This window comes from Lithobates pipiens, unplaced genomic scaffold (assembly GCF_037356315.1).
Source record: "Lithobates pipiens isolate NorthernLeopardFrog02 unplaced genomic scaffold, aLitPip1_a1.2 Scaffold_1, whole genome shotgun sequence".
Classification (NCBI taxonomy): domain Eukaryota; kingdom Metazoa; phylum Chordata; class Amphibia; order Anura; family Ranidae; genus Lithobates; species Lithobates pipiens.
Genome location: NW_027507685.1, coordinates 169,138,479 through 169,160,585, shown reverse-complemented (window position 1 = coordinate 169,160,585; position 22,107 = coordinate 169,138,479). Strand labels below are relative to the sequence as shown.

At 44.8% G+C, this 22,107-nt stretch overlaps 1 protein-coding gene across 1 annotated transcript in view; it reads left to right on the top strand.

Annotated features, from left to right (window-relative positions):
• Positions 1-22,107, top strand: part of HAUS7 (HAUS augmin like complex subunit 7) — a 61,649-nt gene that overhangs the window by 11,214 nt on the left and 28,328 nt on the right. Inside the window, exons 3-5 of the mRNA XM_077478856.1 lie at positions 4,493-4,560; positions 13,395-13,456; positions 17,364-17,473. Coding sequence (XP_077334982.1) covers positions 4,493-4,560; positions 13,395-13,456; positions 17,364-17,473 — 240 coding nt within the window. The remainder of the gene's footprint in view (positions 1-4,492; positions 4,561-13,394; positions 13,457-17,363; positions 17,474-22,107) is intronic.

The window sequence follows — 22,107 nt, the reverse complement described above, 5'->3', positions numbered from 1 at the left end:
GGAGTAGGAATTAAATCTAGGAGAATATGTGTAAGATCTTTTTCGCTTGCATTTAGGCAGCGCCATACGTCGTACAGCCCTTCTTTAGGTAATAGGTCACGAAATCTTGGAATGTGATTCCTGACTCCAGAAGAGGTATGTGTGCTATTATTTTTTATTTTTTTGATAACTTTTTTTTAGAAATTTAAGTTGATGCGAGTTGGGAGCATATATACATGCAAAAGTAATAGGCAGCTTATTGATATTACAAACCAATATGATGAACCTTCCGTCTGGGTCAACAAATGATTCTTTAAGCTCAAAGTTCACTGTGTCTCTTATGGCCACCATTACCCCTCTTTTCTTTGCTGTGATGGAGTAATTAAACATGTGTGGGAAATTAGGATTTGAGCATTTAGGTGTGGCAGGTTTGTGAAAATGCATTTCCTGGACTGCCAGTATGTCCACTTTGTGTTTGGTTGTCTCTTGCCATAAGGATGTTCTCTTGGCAGGATGATTAAGTCCTCTTGTCTTGAGTGAGAGTATCTTGAGTCTCATAATTGTTCTTACTGACAGTGCAGTCCTTCAGTTGTTGGTAGAGGGCTTTCGTTGATTGTTGTATACGGGATGAGACTCTTGGTACATTTTCTATAGTTGGTTGCTATGGGGTTCATTGTTCTGTGCTCGGTAAAGTTCCTCAGATTGTGTGTATCCAAGGTAACAAATACTGTCTTGTTGCTTAGGACAACTCGGGCATCCAATTTGAGGGTGTCCATTGGTTTTCTTGAAATAACCACTTGCAAAAAACAAATAAACAAAACAGCAAAACCGAGGTAAGAAACAAGTCCAATTGGACCAGGCAGCTTAGCTGTCCAATTCGAGGGGTTTACGGTACGGTGGTCTGTACCATATCGCTCGGGGAATCCTAGTGATAACTGTTAGTGGGAGAACAGGTTAGATGTGGGTCATGTATATTTTGCACTCGATCTCCTTTGTTTAATGTGCCAATCTTGGTGCATCTTGCCTGAGGGTGTTCCGTTCTGTGGGAGCTGATCTGGGCCTGCATCAGGTGGTATGATTTGCCAGCTTTTCAGAAGGTGCAGGCCTTCTTCCAAAGAGTTAATTAGGTGGTTGGATCCTTTTGTAAATTACGTGAAGTTTAGCCGGATATCTCCATTTATACATTCTCTTATGGTTTCTCATGGCTTTCGTGATTGTCTCCATGTTGCGGCGTAGTTGTAGAGTGTGTTGTCACAGGTCCGGTAACATTTGCAAGTTAGTAGCTCGATCTGGGCGATTGTCTCCTTTGAGAAATGCCTCTAGAATTTTTTTTCCTTGGTCTGGAAGAAGTGGACTCTGAGCAGCACATCTCTGGGCACCTCCTGAGGGAGAAAGGTTGGTTTTGGTACTCTGTGAATTCAATCGATCGTGAGGTCTAGCGGTGAGAGTGACGGAACGCCTGCTAGAAAGAGGTCGTGGGCAAAGGCAGGAAGTTGTTGTGCTGTGACAGTTTTGGGTATCTCGCATATTTTCAAATTGTTCCTGCGGGAACGATCTTCGAGGTCAGCTATTTTCAATTACATTCTAGTAATAATCTCCTGTTGTGACGCATGAGAGTCCACCAATGCATTAAAGGATGTTTTGACGTCACACGTTCTCATTTCCACCTGATGGACTCTGTCTCCCAGATCGTTTATTTCAGCTCTGCATTGTTTAAAACGGGTTAGCATATCAGTTTGTAATGATGTTCTTGGCGACATCAACATTTCTTTTAGTGTAACATCCGATATTGGCTGCCCTGTGCTGGGAAACAGCGTTATGGGATCTGCATTCAGTTGGGCTGCTGATTCGTTTCCCTGCGATCCACTCACCTCCATGTTTAACACTGCAAATCTGTTCTTATGAGCCAAGGCCTCAGGATCTAGCCTGAGTTTGGATTTTGCAGGACTCCTCGTCGATGGGGAATTGCAGGGAGTGTCAGAATCGGTGGAATGTGTTTCTGCTGCAGCGTCTATCACTGCTGGGTCTGTATCACTCACCCATCCATCTGCGTGTGCTTGCGCTGCTGGCACTGGAGGTCGGGAGCGCTTTCCTATAGGTTGTCCTCCCCCACCATCTTGTTGGAGCCCGTGGGTTATGGCCGGGTAAAAATCCGGCAGTTTTAGTGCATTTGGCTGGTTCTGTGTTCTTCTCCGCATGGCTGTCTGTATGCTGAGGGTCTGTGGCTTCTCCGTGGAGTGCGCTGGAGCTGTTGACCCTTGTCTGGCGGGCTGTGTGCTGTTGATTCCCCGTGCGTCAAGTGGAGCTTTCCTGATGTGCGGCCATCGCGATGAGCGGTCGCCATGGACATCTTTGATTAGGGGCGTACTCGCTTTTGTTGCCAGCGGTTTAGACATTAATGGTTTTGTGGTGAGTTTTTTTTTTTTTTTGAGGGGGAAAGCAAATTTACACTGTTATACAAGCTGTACACTCACTACTTTACATTGTAGCAAAGTGTCAATTCTTCAGTGTTGTCACATGAAAAGATTAGAATGAAATAAGTGCGTCCTGAGTTTTCGATTTCGGCACTGGAATTTTCATTTTGGTGCACCACAAACACCCGTGTGCGCACTGCAACGCACATGGAACGTTGTAAATTCAGTCTAGGAGTTGCACTGGAACATGCTGTGCACTTCTGTGCGATCCGGGTGCAGTGTGATTATTATTATTATTATTATTATTATTATTATTATTATTATTATTATTATTATTATTTTTTGAGTGGGCCAAAATCGTGCTGGGCCACACTATGTTACAAATTGCAGAGCAACCAGATTTCATGGTATTTCTGACTGTAGGCAGTTGCACTGTGTTTGGGGTGTCGTTAGCATTACACTGACACCTGCTGCAGATCGAAAGTGCAGTGCATTTTGAACACCATTTGGGAAGCGCTGCACGGCACATGGGTTTCCAACACTGTGTTCTGGTTACACTGGTAGATTTTCAAATGAACATTCAATGTCTTGACGAATAAAAACTTTAGTTTGCTTTTTAAAATTAGATTTTGGAATGAATGTAATCCCAAGCAAAACCCACACACAATTTGTTTGTTTGAGAAATTATTTCCATCCTACTCCTTCGAATTTGTGTCACAGGTCGAAAACCTAAGGTTGGATTCACCACATTATTTGCATTTAGGGCACATGGGGCCTTGCTGAACACACTTGAGGTGAAGTGTGTTAAAGTAGAACTGAAGGCAAACCGGGTACTGTGCGTCTCTTGGTCAGTTTTCAGATCCGTATTCAGCTGAAATCGGACCTGAAACAGTGAACGGGGACCCCTGCTGTGAGCCGCATGCAGCTTAGATGTGAATTCGGCCCTAACCACTTCCCTACCGAGCATAGTCATGACAGCGGCAGGAACGATTTGTCCCTCCGGACTGCCGTCATGACGTCTTTTACTTCCTGTGCCTCTAGGGGGCGGGCGCGCCCACTGCATCACTAGACACCCAATGTGAGTGCTCGGCAGCCGCGATGTCCGCTGGGCAACAGCGATTGGCCGTCAACACAGCAGATCCATGTCCTGTCAGAGGAGAGGAGACCGGTGGTGTGTTCTCAGTACAGAGGAACACCAATCGGTCTCCTCCCCTTGTGAGTCCCCTCCCACTACAGTTAGAATCAGTCCCTAGGATACACATTTAACCCCTTCCTCACACCTTCCCCACCAGTCACATTTACACAGTAAGCAGTGCATTTTTATACCTCTGATTGCTGTATAAATGTGAATGGTCCCAAAATAGCGTCAAGTGTCCTTTAATGTCTGCCGCAATATTGCAGTCATAATAAAATCGCAGATCGTCGCCATTACTAGTTAAAAAAAAAAAAGAAAAAAAAAAGCAATTAAAAATTACATAAATGTATCCCCCTATTTTTTGTAGGCGCTATAACTTTTGCACAAACCAAGCAATATACGCTTATGGTAATTTTACCAGAAATATGTAGAATACATATCGGCCTAAAACTTTTTTTTTTTTTCTTAATGGGATATTTATTATAGCAAAAAGTAAAAAATGTGCTTTAATTATTTGAAAAAAAAAAGTCGCTCTTTTATTTTTTGTTTATAGCACAAAAAATTAAAAACCGCAGAGATGATCAAATACCACCAAAAGAGAGCTCTATTTGTGGGGAAAATAATTTTCAAAATGTCATATGGGTACAGTATTGCATGACTGCTCAACTGTCATTCAAACAGCACTAAAAGATGAAAATTGGTCTGGGCAGGAATGGGGTGAAATGCCCAGTATTGAAGTGGTTAATGTACCTCCATTGTGTTCAGGTATGTTTTCTGTAAAGGTAAACTTACCCTTTAATTACTGACAGGTTTACTTTAATTACAATTCCCTCTTTTTTGGTTACTATTCTTATTCTACATATTGACTTGACTGTTACGTTTGTCATGAAATATTTCAAGCTATGTTTATGTTCCAGTGAAAAGTATAATTATTTATTTATTCTGGATTATTTTCTTTTATAAGGGTTTACCCTCCACTTCAAGAGCAGTTCTCCACTTTGAAAGAATCTGAAGGAGAAATGAAAATAAAAGGTACTTTTGCTGCTGGTGAAATGGTTTGTGTATTTTATATTATGGCCTGCAAGTATGGTTGCATACCTTGTCATAATCTGTAGGAACCCCCAAGCCCCATTGGTTGTGGGAACCAATGACACTAATACAGTGATTTGGGGCTACAAATATGCACCTGTCACTGTACTAATGACACTGGCTGGGGGATTAAATGTCTAGGGCAGGGGTGCCCAACCAGTGGCCCGGAGGCCACATGTGGCCCGCGGAGCCCTCTGATGTGGCCCACGACCTGCTCTGGGATGGTGGGTTGGCAAGCCTAGATTGTAGGTTGCCAACCCACCATCCCAGAAAATAAGTGTTGTGAATAAATCCACTAGTAGAGCTTCTGTTAAGTCACTGGTAGAGGAAGCAAGTGGCTGCAGAGCCGCATAAGCCGATGCTTCCTGTATAGCGCCAAGTCCTATCACAGGTGGAGTGATCGCAAATGCGATCTGCCTGGGACAACAGCCGGCAATACCTGAATGGAAAACTGTTATTGTTATTAAAGTTACGTTTATTACTTAAATCGGTGTACATATGGGCATATCTGTTCTGCGGTGGTTACTGGGCTGCTTTTAAACTGATCCGCAGGTGCAGGGCAGAACACCTGGGGGGTTACCTGCGCTGAGCCATAAACTTCTGTTATTACCTGCAAGTTTAGTGCGCTTTCAGAAAGTGCACCACACCTGCAGGATATAATAGATGGCAAAGTACAGCTAACCTGCAGGAAAGCCACAGGTGCACTTGTCTGCACCCTCTGTGTGGGTAATCCACAGTGCCTCAGTGTGAAAACAGCCTTAGGCCCCATTGACACTATCGGTCTGACCCTCCTGTTCACCTCTATTGAGCCGCAGATGTAAATGTACTTGTGCCTGTTTACACCCCACCTACCTCCAATCCGATACGTCCCCTTCAATCTGGGAAGATGGGATCCAAGGGCCCATAGAGTAGAGTGGGTTGTATCCGCATCTGTTATGGATATGCAGAGTGGACATGGAACCGGTTACCAAGTCGCTTAAGTGGCCCTCACACTTCAAAAGGTTGGGCACCCCTGGTCTAGGGATATCAAAGGGTTAAATGTGTGCCTAACCAATGTTTTAATGTACTGTAGGTTACTTTTACTAAGGGAAACAATGGTATTTTTTTATTCCTTGCTATGCAGAGACAGAAAACCCCATAATTTTCACGGACGGGACAGAACTGCCTTGTTTACATGGGCAGAGCTCCGCCCTGTGTGTGTCCCAGGCAATTGGCGAGTCCCGGAGGACATCCATTGGCTGGCACTCACTGATCTGCATTTGCATTTTGCACACCGCATCCTTCCCATGAGTGCTGGATTTCGTACCTAGTGCTTGATCCAGCGTGCTAGGCAGCCGCCTTGCCTCCCGATTTCTGTTATACGGTTGGCAAGCGGTTATATAGGTTCTTCAATCATTTAAAAAAATAACAATTAGCAGCTACAAATACTGTAGCTGTTGACTTTTAATTAAAGGACGCTTTTCAGGTCCCTGGCGCAAGCATGTTTTTGTGGGATGTCAGCTGTGACTCCTTGTGACTTTACATCCGTCTTCGTGCTGTGCACGTGCGATTCTGTGCTATGCTTCCAGAAGGATTCCAGGAGAAATGGGAGCAGGTACCTCACAACTTGCGTCCTGCTGGGGTGGCATGATTCTGTCCGCCGGCAACTCTGAAAGAAATCGCTAGCCCGCAAGCTGTGCCACCAGGGAAGAATTCTCCCATCCAACCCGTAAGGTCCTGATCGCAGTATGAAGTGCGAGTGCTGTTGGGGGAACAACCAAACCGGGTGTGGACAACTGAGTTAAGGAGGCTAATCCGGGCTGAGATGTAGTTGGATGAGAACTACAGAGCCCTCCACTGGTATGTAGCCCAAATGTACCCGTGAAGAGCAGATGACAGCTCGACGGAAGGCTTTAACTACAGCGGCCTGGGACTGTTGTACTAGAGGCTGGTCACAGACCCTGGCTTTGGGAGTGACCTGGAGTGGGGTTTGGAGGAAATCATGAAGTACAGAGACCGAAGACTGATTATCTCGGAAGGGCACTGGGCACAGGAACGTTTGGAGTTTCTGGCCATTCAGGAAAGGGAGCCGGTAATCACCTACATACAGCTTCTAGACTCTGCTCAGCAGCAGGGCGGGGCCCCCATCGCCTGGGACCAGGGGTCGAGCCCTGCGGGAACGCATGGGAACGGAGTTCCTGTACTTTTTCCACAGCATGAATGCAGTTCCCGTTACAGCTGCGTCCTGCAGGAGGAATGCAACCAGTGGGGTGCCATAGATTGCAGAGGTGTCTGGCACCGCTTAGGGGTGCCCGCCGGCCCGCACATCCATGTGGGGAAAGCAGCCTGCGCCGCTCACCCCGCCTATTCGGTTCAGTGGGCGGGGAGCGGAAACTACTCTGACAGCATGAAGGGGGAAGGAGCTGCGATGGATCCCGATCCCATCGCCTGTTGCCGCCTGCCAGATAGGGAAGAAAGTAAGTGCTCGCCCGTGCAGCAGCCTCCCTGTGTGCCTGGATAGGCGGAGTGACGGGGGCAGCGGCATATAGAGGAATCGATCTTTTCATATTCCTCCTGCAATCGTTGAATGCCTGTGGTTGCAGGAGGAATATGGAAAGGTCAATTCCTCTATACACTGCTGCCCCCCTCACTCCGCCTATCCAGCTTCTTTTACTCCCCCCTAGTGTTCTCTGTCCCCCCCCCCCAGTGTTTTCCAATTCGCTCCAATGTTATCCAGAAAAACAAAAAAAGGGGGCGAATAAAGATGAACCAAATAAAAACTTCAGTGTTCCTTAAATGGCAAATGACCTTAACCGTGATTATCCCATCACCACACAAATTCACTAGTTACCAGACTGTAAAAGATATCAAGCACTGAATAATACTCCCAATGTACTCTGACAAGGTGAGCTGTGATTGTGGATCAAAATAATCAATTGACACTAGAACCTTCGTATGATTGAAAGGGAAGACAATGAAGGTATCAAGCCTTAGATGGTAATCCCCATATGCTCCAAACAGCTGGGCTATGGCTGCAGATCCAATTCATTATTAGACCCAGAGACCTCCGTGTCAGTGGAAGAGCTGTTATCAAATCTAGAAAGCTCCAGGATGAATTCCAGAGCATATGGGAAGAAGAGTCCTGTCCTCAACCCGATAGAACACCTTTGGGATGAATTGGAGCGGAGACTGCGAACCAGGCCTTCTCATCCCACGTCAGTGCCTGACCCCACAAATGCACTTCTGGAAGAATGGTCAAACATTCCCATAGACACACTCCTAAACCTTGTGGATGGCCTTCCCAGAAGAAATGATGCTGCTATAGCTGTAAAGTGTGAGCCAACTCAATATCTACAGTCCATACCTCTCAATACAAGAAAGGACTTTGCTCACTTTGGAAGCCGCAGTTTGGCATTGCATGCTATTATTGAGCTTATGATCTACCAAAATCCCCAGATCCTTCTCCACTATGGGTTTCCCCAGTTGTACTCCCCCTAGTATGTATGATGCATGTATATTCTTAGCCCCCAAGTGCATAACTTTACATTTCTCAACATTAAACCTAATTTGCCACATAGTTGCCCAATTAAACAGTGCGTTGTGGTTGGCTTGTAAGTTGGAGACATCCTGTAAGGACGTTATTCCCCTACATAGCTTGGTGTCATCTGCAAACACTGAAATTATACTTTTAATCCCAGACCCAATATCGCCCTAATTCGCCACAGCAATTCAATGGTAAGTGAAAGCAGGTACCTGTCAAAACCAGGTATCCGGCCCACCCCCGCTTACCATGGCAACACTTACACCAGAAGAAAGTGGACGCTGTGCTGCGCATGCGTGGGATTTGGCTTAAAGAAGACCGGGGAATTAACAAAGATGTCACTGGCTTCGGGCACAATGGGACTTTTACGGCCTGCAGAATTATTATTATTTTTTTATATTGCAAAGACCCACAACATTTTGGAGATTATTATTTTGGATTAACACTTTGGAATGGTGTATATATCAGGAAATAACTGATATTTATGTGGGTGGGTTTGATGCTGTGTGAAAATGTCCTGGAAAGGAAATGCATACGAAAAATGATTCTAATAAAGTGTGACGGTGAGTTTGGGAAGGTGAACGAGTGTGAGTTGTGCTAAACTGTTTGACCTGTGATAAGGAGTCTGGAAAGCCATACAGGTCTGGCGTATTTTGTTAAACATGTACCTTTTATTTATTTGCCTAGATTAGGAGTGTTATGTTAATCTATATATGAGGAATGTGAGGGGTGCTGTAAACAGAACTATCTATAGACCCTCCTTGCCTACGTTTTGTGTCTGAGCCGGCTGATAAAAATCCTATGATCTGTCCCTCCCATACCAGTCATGCTGAATAATACTTATGTGTCCGTAGAAGAGAGTAACCATATTAAAAGCGTATATTTTGTTGTATACTCCAACCATGAGGAACATGCTTGCTTCCCAATTTCGAAATCATATCAATGCCTATACACTCTCAGGACTGAGAATCCTGATCTCCATACATGTTCCCATTGTAGCCAGGATCTGAGACCTGAATCTGAGCATTGCTTTGTTCACACAATATGCTGACCCTGCTTCTTCATAAGAGATTGGTGAGTATTTATTTTTTAATGGGGTCCAGGCATCACTGAAATTTTATCATGTTGCATAGTAGGCGAGGGTGAAAAAAAGACACAAGTCCATCAAGCCCAACCTATGTGTGTGTGTGATTATGTCATTATTACATTGTGTATCCCTGTATGTTGCGGTCGTTCAGGTGCTTTAATAGTTTTTTGAAATTATCGATGCTCTCCGCTGAGACCACCGCCTGTGGAAGAGAATTCCACATCCTAACCGCTCTTACAGTAAAGAACCCTCTACGCAGTTTAAGGTTAAACCTCCTTTTCTTCTAGTTTTAGTGAATGGCCGCGTGCCTTATTAATTTTCCCCATTCGCAGAAAAGTTTTTTATCCCTATTGTGGGATCAACAGTACGGTATTTGTACATGGAAATCATCCCTTCTCAAACATCTCTCCAGAGAGAACAAGTTCAGTGCTCCTAACCTTTCCTCACATCGAAGGTCCTCCAATCCCTTTATTAGTTTTGTTGCCCTTCTCTGGACTCTTTCCAGTTCCAGTACATCCTTCCTGAGGACTGGTGCCCAGAACTGAGTGGCATACTCCTGGTGTGGCTGGACCAGAGTCTTGTAGAGTGGGAAAATTATTGTTTTATTTCTGGAGTTAATCCCCCTTTTTAATGCATGCTAATATTCTGTTTGCTTTGCTTGCAGCAGCTTAGCATTGCATGTCATTGCTTAGCCTGTCATCTACTTGGACTCTGAGGTCCTTTTCCATCCTAGATTCCCTCAGATGTTCCCCACATTCTCCACATTAAACCTAATTTGCCATGTAGTTGCCCACCCCATTAATTTGTTGAGATATTCTTGCAAGGTTCCCACCTCCTGTGGAGAAGTTATTGCCTTACTTAGCTTAGTAACGTCAGCAAATACAGATATTGAGCTGTTTATCCCATCCTCCAGGTCATCTATGAATAAATTAAATATGATTGGTCCCAGGACAGAACCCTGGGGAAGCCCACTTTTCACCCCGGACCATTCAGAGTACTCCCTATTTATCATCACCCTCTGAACTCACCCCTGTAGTCAGTTTTCAATCCATGTACTCACCTTATGGTCCATGCCAACAGACTTTACTTTGTACAGTAAAGGTTTTTATGGGGAACTGTATCAAATGCTTTTTGAACCATTTTTTTTTATTTTTATTTTTTATTTTTTTTTTTTTTTTTAGCTAAAAGGGCCGGGGGTGGAATTTTGGCTTTTGCAAAATCCAGATGCACCACGTCTACGGACCTTCCTTTATCTAGATGGCAACTCGCCTCCTCATACGGTAGAAGGTTAATAGATTGGTTTGGCAAGAACAATTCTTCATGAATCCATGCTGATTACTGCTAATGCTACCGCTTTCATTACTAAAATCGTGTGTGTGTATAGTCCCTTATCGTCCCCTCCAAGAGTTTACATATTTTTGATGTTAGGCTAAATGATCTGTAATTCCCAGGGATGTATCTTGGCCCTTTTTTAAATATTGATGCTACATTGGCTTTTCTCCCATCAGCTGGTACCATTTCAGTCAGTTTGTTCGTAAAAATTAGTAGTAATAGTCCAGCAATTACTTGATTGAGTTCCTTAAGGACTCTCGGGTGCAAGCCATCTGGTCCTGGTGATTTATTAAGTTAAAGTGGTTGTATAGGTTTGTTTTTTGTTTTTAGTTTTTTTTTCAAATAACAAACGTTATACTTGCCTCCACTGTTCAGTTCGTTTTGCACAGTGGCCCCGATCCTGCTGTTCTGGGGTCCCATGGTGGCTGTCTCTGCTCCTCCCCGCTAAAGCAGGCGCGATCCCGTGTCATACACTTGGTGTCCGGCGGCTGTGTCATTGGATGTGATTGACAGCAGCGCAAGCCAATGGCTGCGCTGCTATCAATCTATCCAATCAACAGCCAGGCTCAGTGGAGAAGAGGACACTGGGGGACACGCACAGCAGTTGAACAGGCTCAGGTAAGTAAAACGGGGGGGGGGCTGTGGTGCCCATGACGGCGAGGTGTTTTTTCACCTTAATGCATCAAGGTGAAAAAACAGGAACCTTTACAATCCTTTTAAGTTTTTCCAGTCTATTTCAAATTCTATCCTATGTTAGCCATGAGGGTGCTTCCTGTGACTTGTCATGAGGATAAACATTGCAGTTTTGGTTACTGAAGCCCCCCGATTCAACCCACCCCCTCCAGGCCACCACTATCAATCCTCCAATGCAGTTTAATGTGTCATATCTGGTCATTATTTACCTGTCCTGTCCTGGGGCTGTTGGCCAGCTTAACTAATATATATCTGGTGTACCCCTATTCTGATAAACCTGTTGTTCCATTAGTATTGTACCATTTTTACCTGAGAACGCCATTCCTCAAATAATGGTATACGGGAGACATCCATTTTAAAGCAATTAGCTTGCGAGCTATAAACAATCTACCAATTGGTATTAAAGTTTCCCTTGGGTGTAACTCTTCATTTAAAACTACCCAGTAAACAGGTCTTGGGATCCATTTTAATGAGTGCTATAGGCTCAGTTAATTGTGGTCACCACCTCTCGCCAGTATCTGACCAGTTTGGGGCACTTCCACAACATATGGAGCAAGTCAACCAGAGATTGCTCTACCGCGGGCAATCTGGGGGTTCCCTCCGCCTCCACTTTTATAACTTTACCGGGGTCCTATATATAATAAACAGTTAGGATAAGCATTGTGTAGATGATAAAGATACCAATGGAGCCCTCTTCAAAATATTTTGCCATTCCTCCTCTGATATGACCCCCAGCCCTTTCTACCTGGGCTATTTAAAATATCTTGATACTTTATCATAAGTTGACTATAGACCAATGAAATCATGCCCTTTTTTTTTTTTTTTTTTTTTTTTCTTCTTCCCTATAGCCCCGGCCAATAAGGATAGCAGTGGCATAGATCTTATATTCATCCAAACACATTTAAAGTGATTGTAAGGGTTCTTTTCTTTTTAAAATAACAAACATATCATACTTACTTCAAATTAACATATGTTACAAATTAATAGAATAAAATGCCCCACCGAGAGACAGGGTAAGTGCCTGGCGGGCGCGAAGGGGGGGGGCACAGTGGGAGCATTTGATATGGCACAGTGGCTGCGTTTGACGGGCACAGTGGCGGCAATTGATGTGCAAAAATGCCTTTTTATTAGTGTCTCTAACTTACCAAAGTCACTCGGGTGTTCAGTCAGAATCAGCAACCCATCTAATGTGTTAACCGGAAGTGACATTTTGTTGCCGCCATCTTGATACTTGGTACACCCATCCACAGTAAGGCTACAGTTAGAAGTTGGCAAGCGGACATCTATTTACCCACTGAAATCTTGCATTTTACATCTTGCACCTTTGCCAGTAAACTGAGCACGTATACTATATAAGCCTTTTATAGTGTGTATATAAGCTCAGTTTACTAGTAAAAATACATGTGAAATGCAAGACTTCGGTGGGTGTAAATAGATGCCCGCTTGCCGACTTCTAACTGTAGCCTTACTGCAGACGAGAGTACCAAGATGCCGAAGACGGAACGTCACTTCTGCACGCTCTCTGCTCTCCCGTCTCGCTGGCCGAGATGGACAGACTCCGGCATACGCAGTAACTTCGGTCCGTCTCTCCGTCAACTTTCCATATTGGACCAGCGTTTGCGACCCCCTGGGGAATCGGCAATCGACCCCCAGGTTGAGAACCGCTGCCCTAGCAGAAACTCACTCCCGAGGGGGTTACCTTGTGGTTGCACTCCCGAGGCCAGCATTCGGCGCCATGTGTGCCTGTTGTACCATGTACTTGTACTTGTATGAGAAAATATCTTTTTCTTTTTGCATTGCTTCCTTTATGTGAAATCACTGGCCTGCCAATCCTACTGCTTTCCTATTAACTGACCACACTAGGCATGAGAGCACTGCATTATCCATTCTCTAGCTGTGCTGGGAACTCAACCTGCTCTCCAATGATCACATTTTGTCCTGACACACACCCCTTGAACAGACATTCACTGGGAAGACCAGTGTGCTGCTCTTTCTGATCATTTAAAAAAAAGGGAAAAAAAAAAGATACTTATGTTTTATATCTATACACAAATGTTTTGCTTTTCATTTCTATTTTAAACTGAATGAGTTGTTTTTACAAGGCGATTGATTACACTCACTTTAACTTTCTTTCTTTTATGACAGAAATGGCAAAACTTGGCTTTGAGCTGATGCTGTGTCATGAAGGAGACATTGATTTGATAAAGGTATTTGTTTGGTCATCTGTCTTTGTATTCTAACCGTATATGAAACCCATGAATATGTTGACCGTTTTTCGCAGGGCACATGGGGTGTCATTTATGTGCACTTGTCAGTAGCATGTCTGTGGTCCCCTACTTCAGAGTTAAACCATATCTAAACCCAAGAGCAAAAATGGAATGTATTGCAGCTTAGCAGTCCTTTGGTGTGATGGCTGCATTGGTTTTCCTTTTTTACATTTTTAGCAAGTACAAAAAGTGGCCATTCATGCCAGAAATGTAATGTCCTTGTCATTTGCAAGACAAAAAAAGTTCTTCCTCATCCTGCAAACTATTAAAGTGGCATTCCGCCGGGACAAAAAATAATTGTCAGCAGTTACCAATACTGCAGCTGTTGACTTTTAATATAAGGACACTTACCTGCCCAGGGCGTCCATGATGCCTCTTAGCTCCGGGTGGAGGCTCCGGCATTGCTAGTAAGGAAATCGGGAATTTAAGCTTTGTGTCTTCACAGCCTAGTTCCCTACTGCGCATGCGCCTTCTGAATGGCCCCTGCTTTCTTCTGGGACCTGTGTGTCTCCCAGAAGACCTCACGGGGGACCGGACATGGCGGCGTCCACCACGGATTCTGTGGCACTCTTTTGCTGGAAGTGGAAGCAAATGCCTGTATTAGACAGGTATCTGCTCCCCCCCCCCCTGAAGGTGGGCGGGGGGTAGTCGGGACAGCGGAAGTTCCTTTTATTTTTATTTTTATTTTTTTGGGTGGAACTCCGCTTTTAAACCCATCAGCACCAGTATTAGATTTGATCAAATGCAAATTTATTAGTAATCCAACTTGGTGACAACCAGGGTTCCCTCCACAGATACAGTAGAGCAGGAATGCCCAACCTTTTGAGGAGTGAGGGCCACTTTATTGACTTGGTAACCGGTGGTGGGCCACAATGAGGTTTGTCAACTTTGCATATGTAGAGCAGACACGAATGCAACCTGCTCTACCTTAAGGGCCCTCCGATCTGCCCTGACAGAAGGGGACAGATCCCCTTCTGTTCTGTGTGTGTGTGTGTGTGTGTGTGTGTGTGTGTGTGTGTGTGTTTGTTTGTTTGTTTTTTTTCCTTTTAAGGAGGTTGGATTGTAGATAGGCGGGTGTAAACGGATACAAGTCCATTTTACCTCTGCCGCTCTATAGAGGTGAATGGTCCGTTTGAGTCCACCTAAAAAACAAACAGGCGGGCCCGATCAGACCAATCATGTGAAAGGGGCGTAAGGCTGCTTTCACACTGATGCACATCGGTTTACCTGCTCCTCCACTGACCTCAATCTTCACTTCTTCCTCAGGATTACTGCAGCTGGCTGGTACTGCTGGTGGGTACTGCCGACAGGTCCTGATACTGCTGGCTAGTACTGCTGGCTAGTACTGCTAGCGGGTACTGATATGGCTGGGTAGTGGTACTGCTGGCGGGTACTGCTAGTTCATACTGCTGACTGGTATGGATGGTGGATACTGGTACTGCTGGCGGGTACTACTGGTTTATACTGCTGGCTGGTACTGGTGGCTGCTGTCCCAGATCGCGGGTTCCTGTGTCCCGACCCAGCACTATACCAAGGAGAGACTGGTATAGAGAAAGATGGCACATATAGAGCCTCATATATAGTCTCAGAGATATAGTGCCCGATAGAATACAAATTAAGTATAAAAAAATGGGAATTTTACTATATAGTAAATCAATACAAAAATGCATAACATTATCAAATCCTCCACCATTCACTAAAGACTCACTAATTGTCTAAAGACAATGTTATCTAAAAATAAACAAAGACAAACGGAGCGTCCTCGCTACACGTGCATCAGCAATGGGAACCATACAGCACTGTGAGCGCGATGTGTACTATTGAAATGGCACCGCTAGGGCCAGGCAGTCCTTATAAGGATGTAAGCAAGGGGAAAAAAATTGCACAAAAATCCAAAAGGCTACTGTCGTTGGGGAGACATGGTGGAAGGAAATCTGTGCGGCGTGTTGGGTGGTAGCTAATGAAGTCTCACTCCTTACATACTGATCTGAAGGGGTCCGGGAAGCAATGGATTTGACATCAAATGTGAAGTAGACTCAGTTTACAGCAGTAGGAGCATGAGTGGCAAATATTCATATCTAGTACATGATATACTTTCTCCAGGTGTGTGGATACTCTGCAGATGATGAATCGCCAAGCTTTTTCGTCAGCTGGGATGACGGTAGCGCCAATGTTCCATACAGCCAATAGCTGTAAGAGCTGAGCGAGGGCTATCCTCAGTTTTCTGCCTTTTTTTTTTCTTGTGGCAACCTTGTCTTGTCACCCAGAGTTTGTGGGGAGTGACTCCATGCGATTTGGGTAGGCTTATGGATAGCTGCTGGGCGCAGTAGCCCGGAATCCCGTGTCTCACTCTCCTATGCCAGAATCTGTCCAGACCGTGGATGTTTGGCAGTGATGCAGAGGTGCATGTAAAATAAAAAGAAGGCCGGCGGTGATGCAGAGGTGCATGGAAAATAAAAGGAAGGCTGGGCGGCCTAAAAAGAAAAACCAAAGCAGCCACATGCATCTAAGGACTGGTAAGCTGTAATATATTGCATTTTTGTTTTTAAACGTACTTTAAATTGTTCCGGATGAAAGAAAAGATTATCGTTGGTCAGCTTGGTCGCATTGGCCATGCTGACCATTGCGAGCATTATTATGATACAGACTCCAGGGCTGTGTAGTGAAACTTTGAAGTGGGTGACTCCTCGCAATGGTTGGTGCAAGTGGCAGGAGAGGACATGTACAACAGCAGAGGGAGACTAGGGGAGTGGGCGATGTGTTCTGAGTTAATTCCCCTTTTTGTAATGTGTGTTTTTCATGAATACAAAAGAAAAAGAACTTACCCTTTTAACCACTTCCCATCCACCCCATATCAGTTGTACTGCTAAAGGGTGGCCATGCTGTGCAGAAGCACCTATAAATACATGCGCCTGCACTTCTGGGTATCGGATGCGCCACCGCCGGCTCGCTCTTGTTGTGATTCTACTCAGCGTCAGCTGATCAGTGGGTCCAGTCGAGCCGATGTCCATCGGCACCCACTGACCATTCTATACACAGGCAGAACGGCAATATGCCTATGTAAACAAAGCAGATTGCTGTTCTGTCAGTACAAAAGGCATGGATCCTGTGTTCCTGTAAAGCAGACACTGATCCATGCTTTCCACTAGTAAAAGCACCTCCTCCACTACATTGAAACACCAGCTAGGCACACATTTAACCCTTTTATTGCCCCTGATGTTGACCCTTTCTCTGCCAGTGTCATTAGTACAGTGACCATGCATATTTTTAGCAATGATTACTGTATTGTTGTCACTGGTCCCCAAAAAAGTGTCAGTGTTCAATTTGTCTGCCACAATATTGCAGTACTGCTACAAGTCACTGATCGTCGCCATTACAAGTAATAAAAATAGAATTTTTTTTATTTATGAAAATATCCCCTACTTTGTAGATGCTAGAACTTTTGCGCAAAGCAATTAAAATACACTTATTGGGGATTTTATTTTTTTTTTATACCAAAAATATGTAGCAGAATACAAATTGGACTAAATTGTATCAAGAATTGCGATTTTTTTTTTTTTTTTTTTTTTTTTTTTTTTTTTTTTTTTTATTGGATATATTTTATAGCAGAAAGCCAAAAAAATAAACTGCAGAGGTGATCAACTACAACCAAAAGCTATATTTGTGGGTAAAAAAGAACATACATTTGATTTGGGTACAGCGTCGCACAACTGCACAGTTATCAGTTAAAATAATGCAGTACCATATAGCAAAAAAATGGCCAGGTTGGGAAAGGGGGGGGGGGGGGGGTGGGGGGTAAGGCTTCCAGAGCTTTAGAATGCCTAACCAAATGTATAATTTCTTTTAGGGACTTGTCCCCTCAAGCAGGCAACTTCTTTTCATAGAAAGTTTACTGGATATTATTCAGATGCCCCCCGATATATTCAGAGTTTCAGGTTTGGAAGGCTCCTCTCAAGGGTAAGCCATGCTATGGGATTTCTTGTTATGTTGGGTTTTGTTTTTTCTTACTCATAATTTTCTTTATGTCTTCTTTCTTTTCTGGTCCCAAAGGGTTTTAAACCTACTACTCACTGCTGTCTGTTACACACAGTTGGGGAGGGGGGTGTATCCCCCCGCAGCCCCCCACCCCCCGCTGATTGTATAATTGTAGTAATACAGGAACACTGTGGAGGCCTTTTTTAGTTTTGTAGAAGTTGAGTTTAAACTGTGTGTTCCCTTATTGAAATGAATACATTTTTATGATTGTTCCTTGAGCTGGGCTCATACACAAAGGCAAGCTTAGCACGTTTCTATCTGCTGCCCATCTCCAGTCCCAGAGAGGAGTAAAAGATGCTGTGGGGCTGTTCAACTTACTCTTCTGTGAAGCCTCGTCGTGCAGTCACATGTAGGGGAAGACAACAAGTCCCATCTTACTGTTGAAAGACGTCACTTCCGCCCATAACTCTTAAAGGGCTTTATCTTTTTTTTTTTTTTTTTTTTTTTCAAATGAGAGAAAAAAAAAAATATATAAATATAAACATTTTAAATTGCATTTTAGTGGAAATATGAGATCTGAGGTCTTTTTGACCCCAGATCTCATATTTAAGAGGTCCTGTCATGCTTTTTTTCTATTACAAGGGATGTTTACAATCCTTGTAATGGGAATGAAAGTGACTTTTTTTTTTTTATTTTTTTTTTTTTTTTTTTACACTGTTCTTTAAAAAAAATGAATAAGAAAAAAAAATTTATGTTTAAATGCGCCCCGTCGAGCTTGCATGCAGAAGCGAACGCATACGTCAGTAGTAAACGCGTATGAAAATGGTGTTTAACCACCACCCAGTCAATGTATATAAACGGCCGGGTGGGAGCCGCCTCCTTCTGACTGGACGTTCAGAAACATCCATCAGAAGGAGGGGGGTCGCGCGGCGGCACGATCCCGATGCGCTCGTGTCACCTGGACACGGCACTTCTCGAATCGGCAGGAGGGCTCTGTGATGTAAACAAACACCCGGTTGCTAGGCAATCTGCTCTCCTCTCCTTACACGGAAGTCGTCGCTGAGGAGAGGAGAGCAGATCGCTGCAGCCGGCTGGTGATCAGTGAGTATGAGCTGTTTTTACAGCTTTTTACTCACTGATCACTAGTCTAGTGTAATACACACATGTCCCCAAATAATAAAAACACGTGTCCCCCCACATATGTCCCACTAAAATCACATGTCCCAATGATTATCTGCACACATATATGTACATGATCATTTGCGTACATATGTCCGTGATCACACAAACCAATTATTATACACTTAACGGAATTTTTTTACCAAAAACATGTAGCAGAATACATTTTGGCTTAAATTTACGTCAAAATTTGATTTCATTGGATTTCTTTTAAAATAGAAAGAAGAAAATAGTTGTTTTTTTTTTTTTTTTTCCAAATTTCCGCTTTTTTTGCGCTTATATCACAAAAAATAAAAAACTGAGTCGTGAATAAATACCACCAAAATAAAGCTCTATTTGTGTGAACAAAATGACAAAAATTTCATTTGGGTACAGTGTAGCATGACCGCGCAATTGTCACTGAAAGCGCTAGAGCGATGAAAGCTGAAAATTGGGCTGGGAAGGAAGGGGGTGAAAGTGCCCTGTATTGTAGTGGTTAAACCACACATGCGAGGTACCACCACGATCGGTAGAGCGAGAACAATAATTCTAGCCATAGACCTCCTCTGTAACTCAAAACATGCAACCTGTAGAATTTTTTTTTTTTTTAAACCTTGCCTGTGGAGATTTTTAAGAATAACATTTTGTCGCTATTCCCCAAGCGGGCGCAATTTTGAAGCTTGACATGTTGAATATCGATTTACTCGGCATAACATTGTCTTTCACAATATTAAAAAAGGGCTAACTTTGCTGTTGTCTTATTTTTATATTTAAAAAACCTTTATTTTTTTCACAAAAAAGTGTGCTTGTAAGACCGCTGAGCAAATATGGTGTGACAAAGTATTGCAACGAAAATTTTTTTTATAATGTTTGGGGGTCCCCGATTCTTGAAGGTTTGGTAACGGAGCCCGCCATGATGGGTGAAGATTGGCTCTGTCGGTTTTTACTAGGGATGCACCGAATGGGTTTTTTGGTGCCGAAACCGATACCGAAAATGAAAAATACACTAGGCCGAAAACCGATACCGAAACGGCACCGATACCGAAAATGACTGTTTGTTTTTAAAAAATATTTTTATACAGGAGGTGGTCAGAGACTGGGGACATGGTACAGGAGGTGGTCAGAGACTGGGGACATGGTACAGGAGGTGGTCAGAGACTGGGGACATGGTACAGGAGGTGGTCAGAGACTGGGGACACGGTACAGGAGGTGGTCAGAGACTGGGGACACGGTACAGGAGGTGGTCAGAGACTGGGGACACGGTACAGGAGGTGGTCAGAGACTGGGGACACGGTACAGGAGGTGGTCAGAGACTGGGGACACGGTACAGGAGGTGGTCAGAGACTGGGGACACGGTACAGGAGGTGGTCAGAGACTGGGGACACGGTACAGGAGGTGGTCAGAGACTGGGGACACGGTACAGGAGGTGGTCAGAGACTGGGGACACGGTACAGGAGGTGGTCAGAGACTGGGGACACGGTACAGGAGGCATCCCCCATTGCAGCCAGTGTGCCCCATTGCAGCCAGTGTGCCCCATTGCAGCCAGTGTGCCCCATTGCAGCCAGTGTGCCCCATTGCAGCCAATTGCAGCCAGTGTGTCCCATTGCAGCCAGTGTGTCCCATTGCAGCCAGTGTGTCCCATTGCAGCCAGTGTGTCCCATTGCAGCCAGTGTGTCCCATTGCAGCCAGTGTGTCCCATTGCAGCCAATTGCAGCCAGTGTGTCCCATTGCAGCCTGTGTGCCATTTTGCAGCCAGCCTGTGCACTGTGTGCAGGGAAGAGAGCCACCTCCGCCGCCTGTTTGATCACAGCGCCGGGAACATCACAGCTTTCATTTCAATAGCTGTGTGTTCCCGGCCGCGCGCCGTCACACGCAGCCCCTCCCCCTTGTCCGGGCACTTTGATAGACAGATCATCCGTCCAATCCTGCGGATGATCTGTCTATCTAAGTGCCCGGACAAGGGGGAGGGGCTGTGTGTGACGGCGCGCGGCCGGGAACACACAGCTATTGAAATGAAAGCTGTGATGTTCCCTGCGCTGTGATCAAACAGGCGGCGGAGGTGGCTCTCCTGCGCTATACACCCCCCATGATGGGCGTCACCAGGGGTGGCCCCCCACCCAGGCCACGCCCTATTTTCGGCCCCATTTTCGGCTCCATTATCGCCCGTTTTTCTCTCTCGGCAAATTGCCGAAAAGGGCATTTTCGGCCGATATGTTTCGGCTGGCGAAATTTCGGTGCATCACTAGTTTTTACCACAGAAAACCCTGCGGCGGGAAAGGTAAGTGGAGGTTTCTAAGGAAATTATTTTTTTTTTTATTTCTTATGAAATGTCTCCTTTTTAAAATAGTAAATGTTGTCATGCCTAAGAGCCATCACTGGGGACTATACGGAGCATGTACCTTGTCATGCTTTCCTCAGAGATCATGCTGTGCAGCAGAAACGCCAGGATTCCCTTTGGCGAGCAGCTCAGATCTCTGGTAAGATTGGTGGAGGGGGGGGGAATTTTTCTTTCACTAGATCACCCCCCACCTGGAACAAGCTTCCCCCTCTTCTTAGAAAGGGGGAAGCCAAAAATGATCAGCGATGCCGCTCCGTTTCCTTCACCGCCCCTGCACAGAGGGGGTCTCTTCCTCACGATCCCCTCCCCACACAAACTCTGATCGGAGGCCCGCGCGGGAAAACACTCTTTTGAAAAGGGAAGGGGGGCCTAAAGTGACGGAAAGGGGCGAGGTTTAGCATGGCACTAGCATGCAGCAACGCCCAGCGTTTGTTTAAAAGTTCCTTCTTGCTGGCTGCAGATGTCGGAGGGACATGAGCAAAGAGGGGCATGTAAAAGGTTTGTGATACACTTATAGCATCAGGCTGAGCGTTAATAGCAGCGGCAGGGCTGGGCTATTGCTTAAGTAGTGGATGCGATTTCTTCTGGTAGTAGCTCTGAATTTGTGCATTGGGCTATGGTCAGAAGGGGTGCTCAAAAAGGACTCCTTCAGCCTCCAAAAAGCCTAGAAACATCTCTGAAAAAAATTGCATCCTCCCCTGAGTTCTGAGGTGGCTGGTCAGGGTGAGCCATCTGAGCCGTCAACTGTTTCCAACACTGCAGCCCCTGTCTATGTTACTGAAGAGGTTTTTTCCTCAACTATATTTTCCTCTAACCCCATTAGAGCAGAGAGTAACCGCTTTAATTGCATCCCAGAAGGGGACTAAGCGCGATGGGTCCCCTTATTTTGCCCAGGACCCTCAAACTGAGGAACCGGGGGCGGGAGATGATGAATTTCTCTCAGGGGACCAGGAACAGACTGATAACTCCTATTCACTGAACGTTATTTCACTGCATAGCATCGTATAACATTGTTGATGAGACAGCATTGGGTACACGTGTTTTTATAACACGATTTTAAGGGCACCTACACCTTACACCACAGCAGCAGTCAATTAGGCAAATTAATCACAGAGAAATA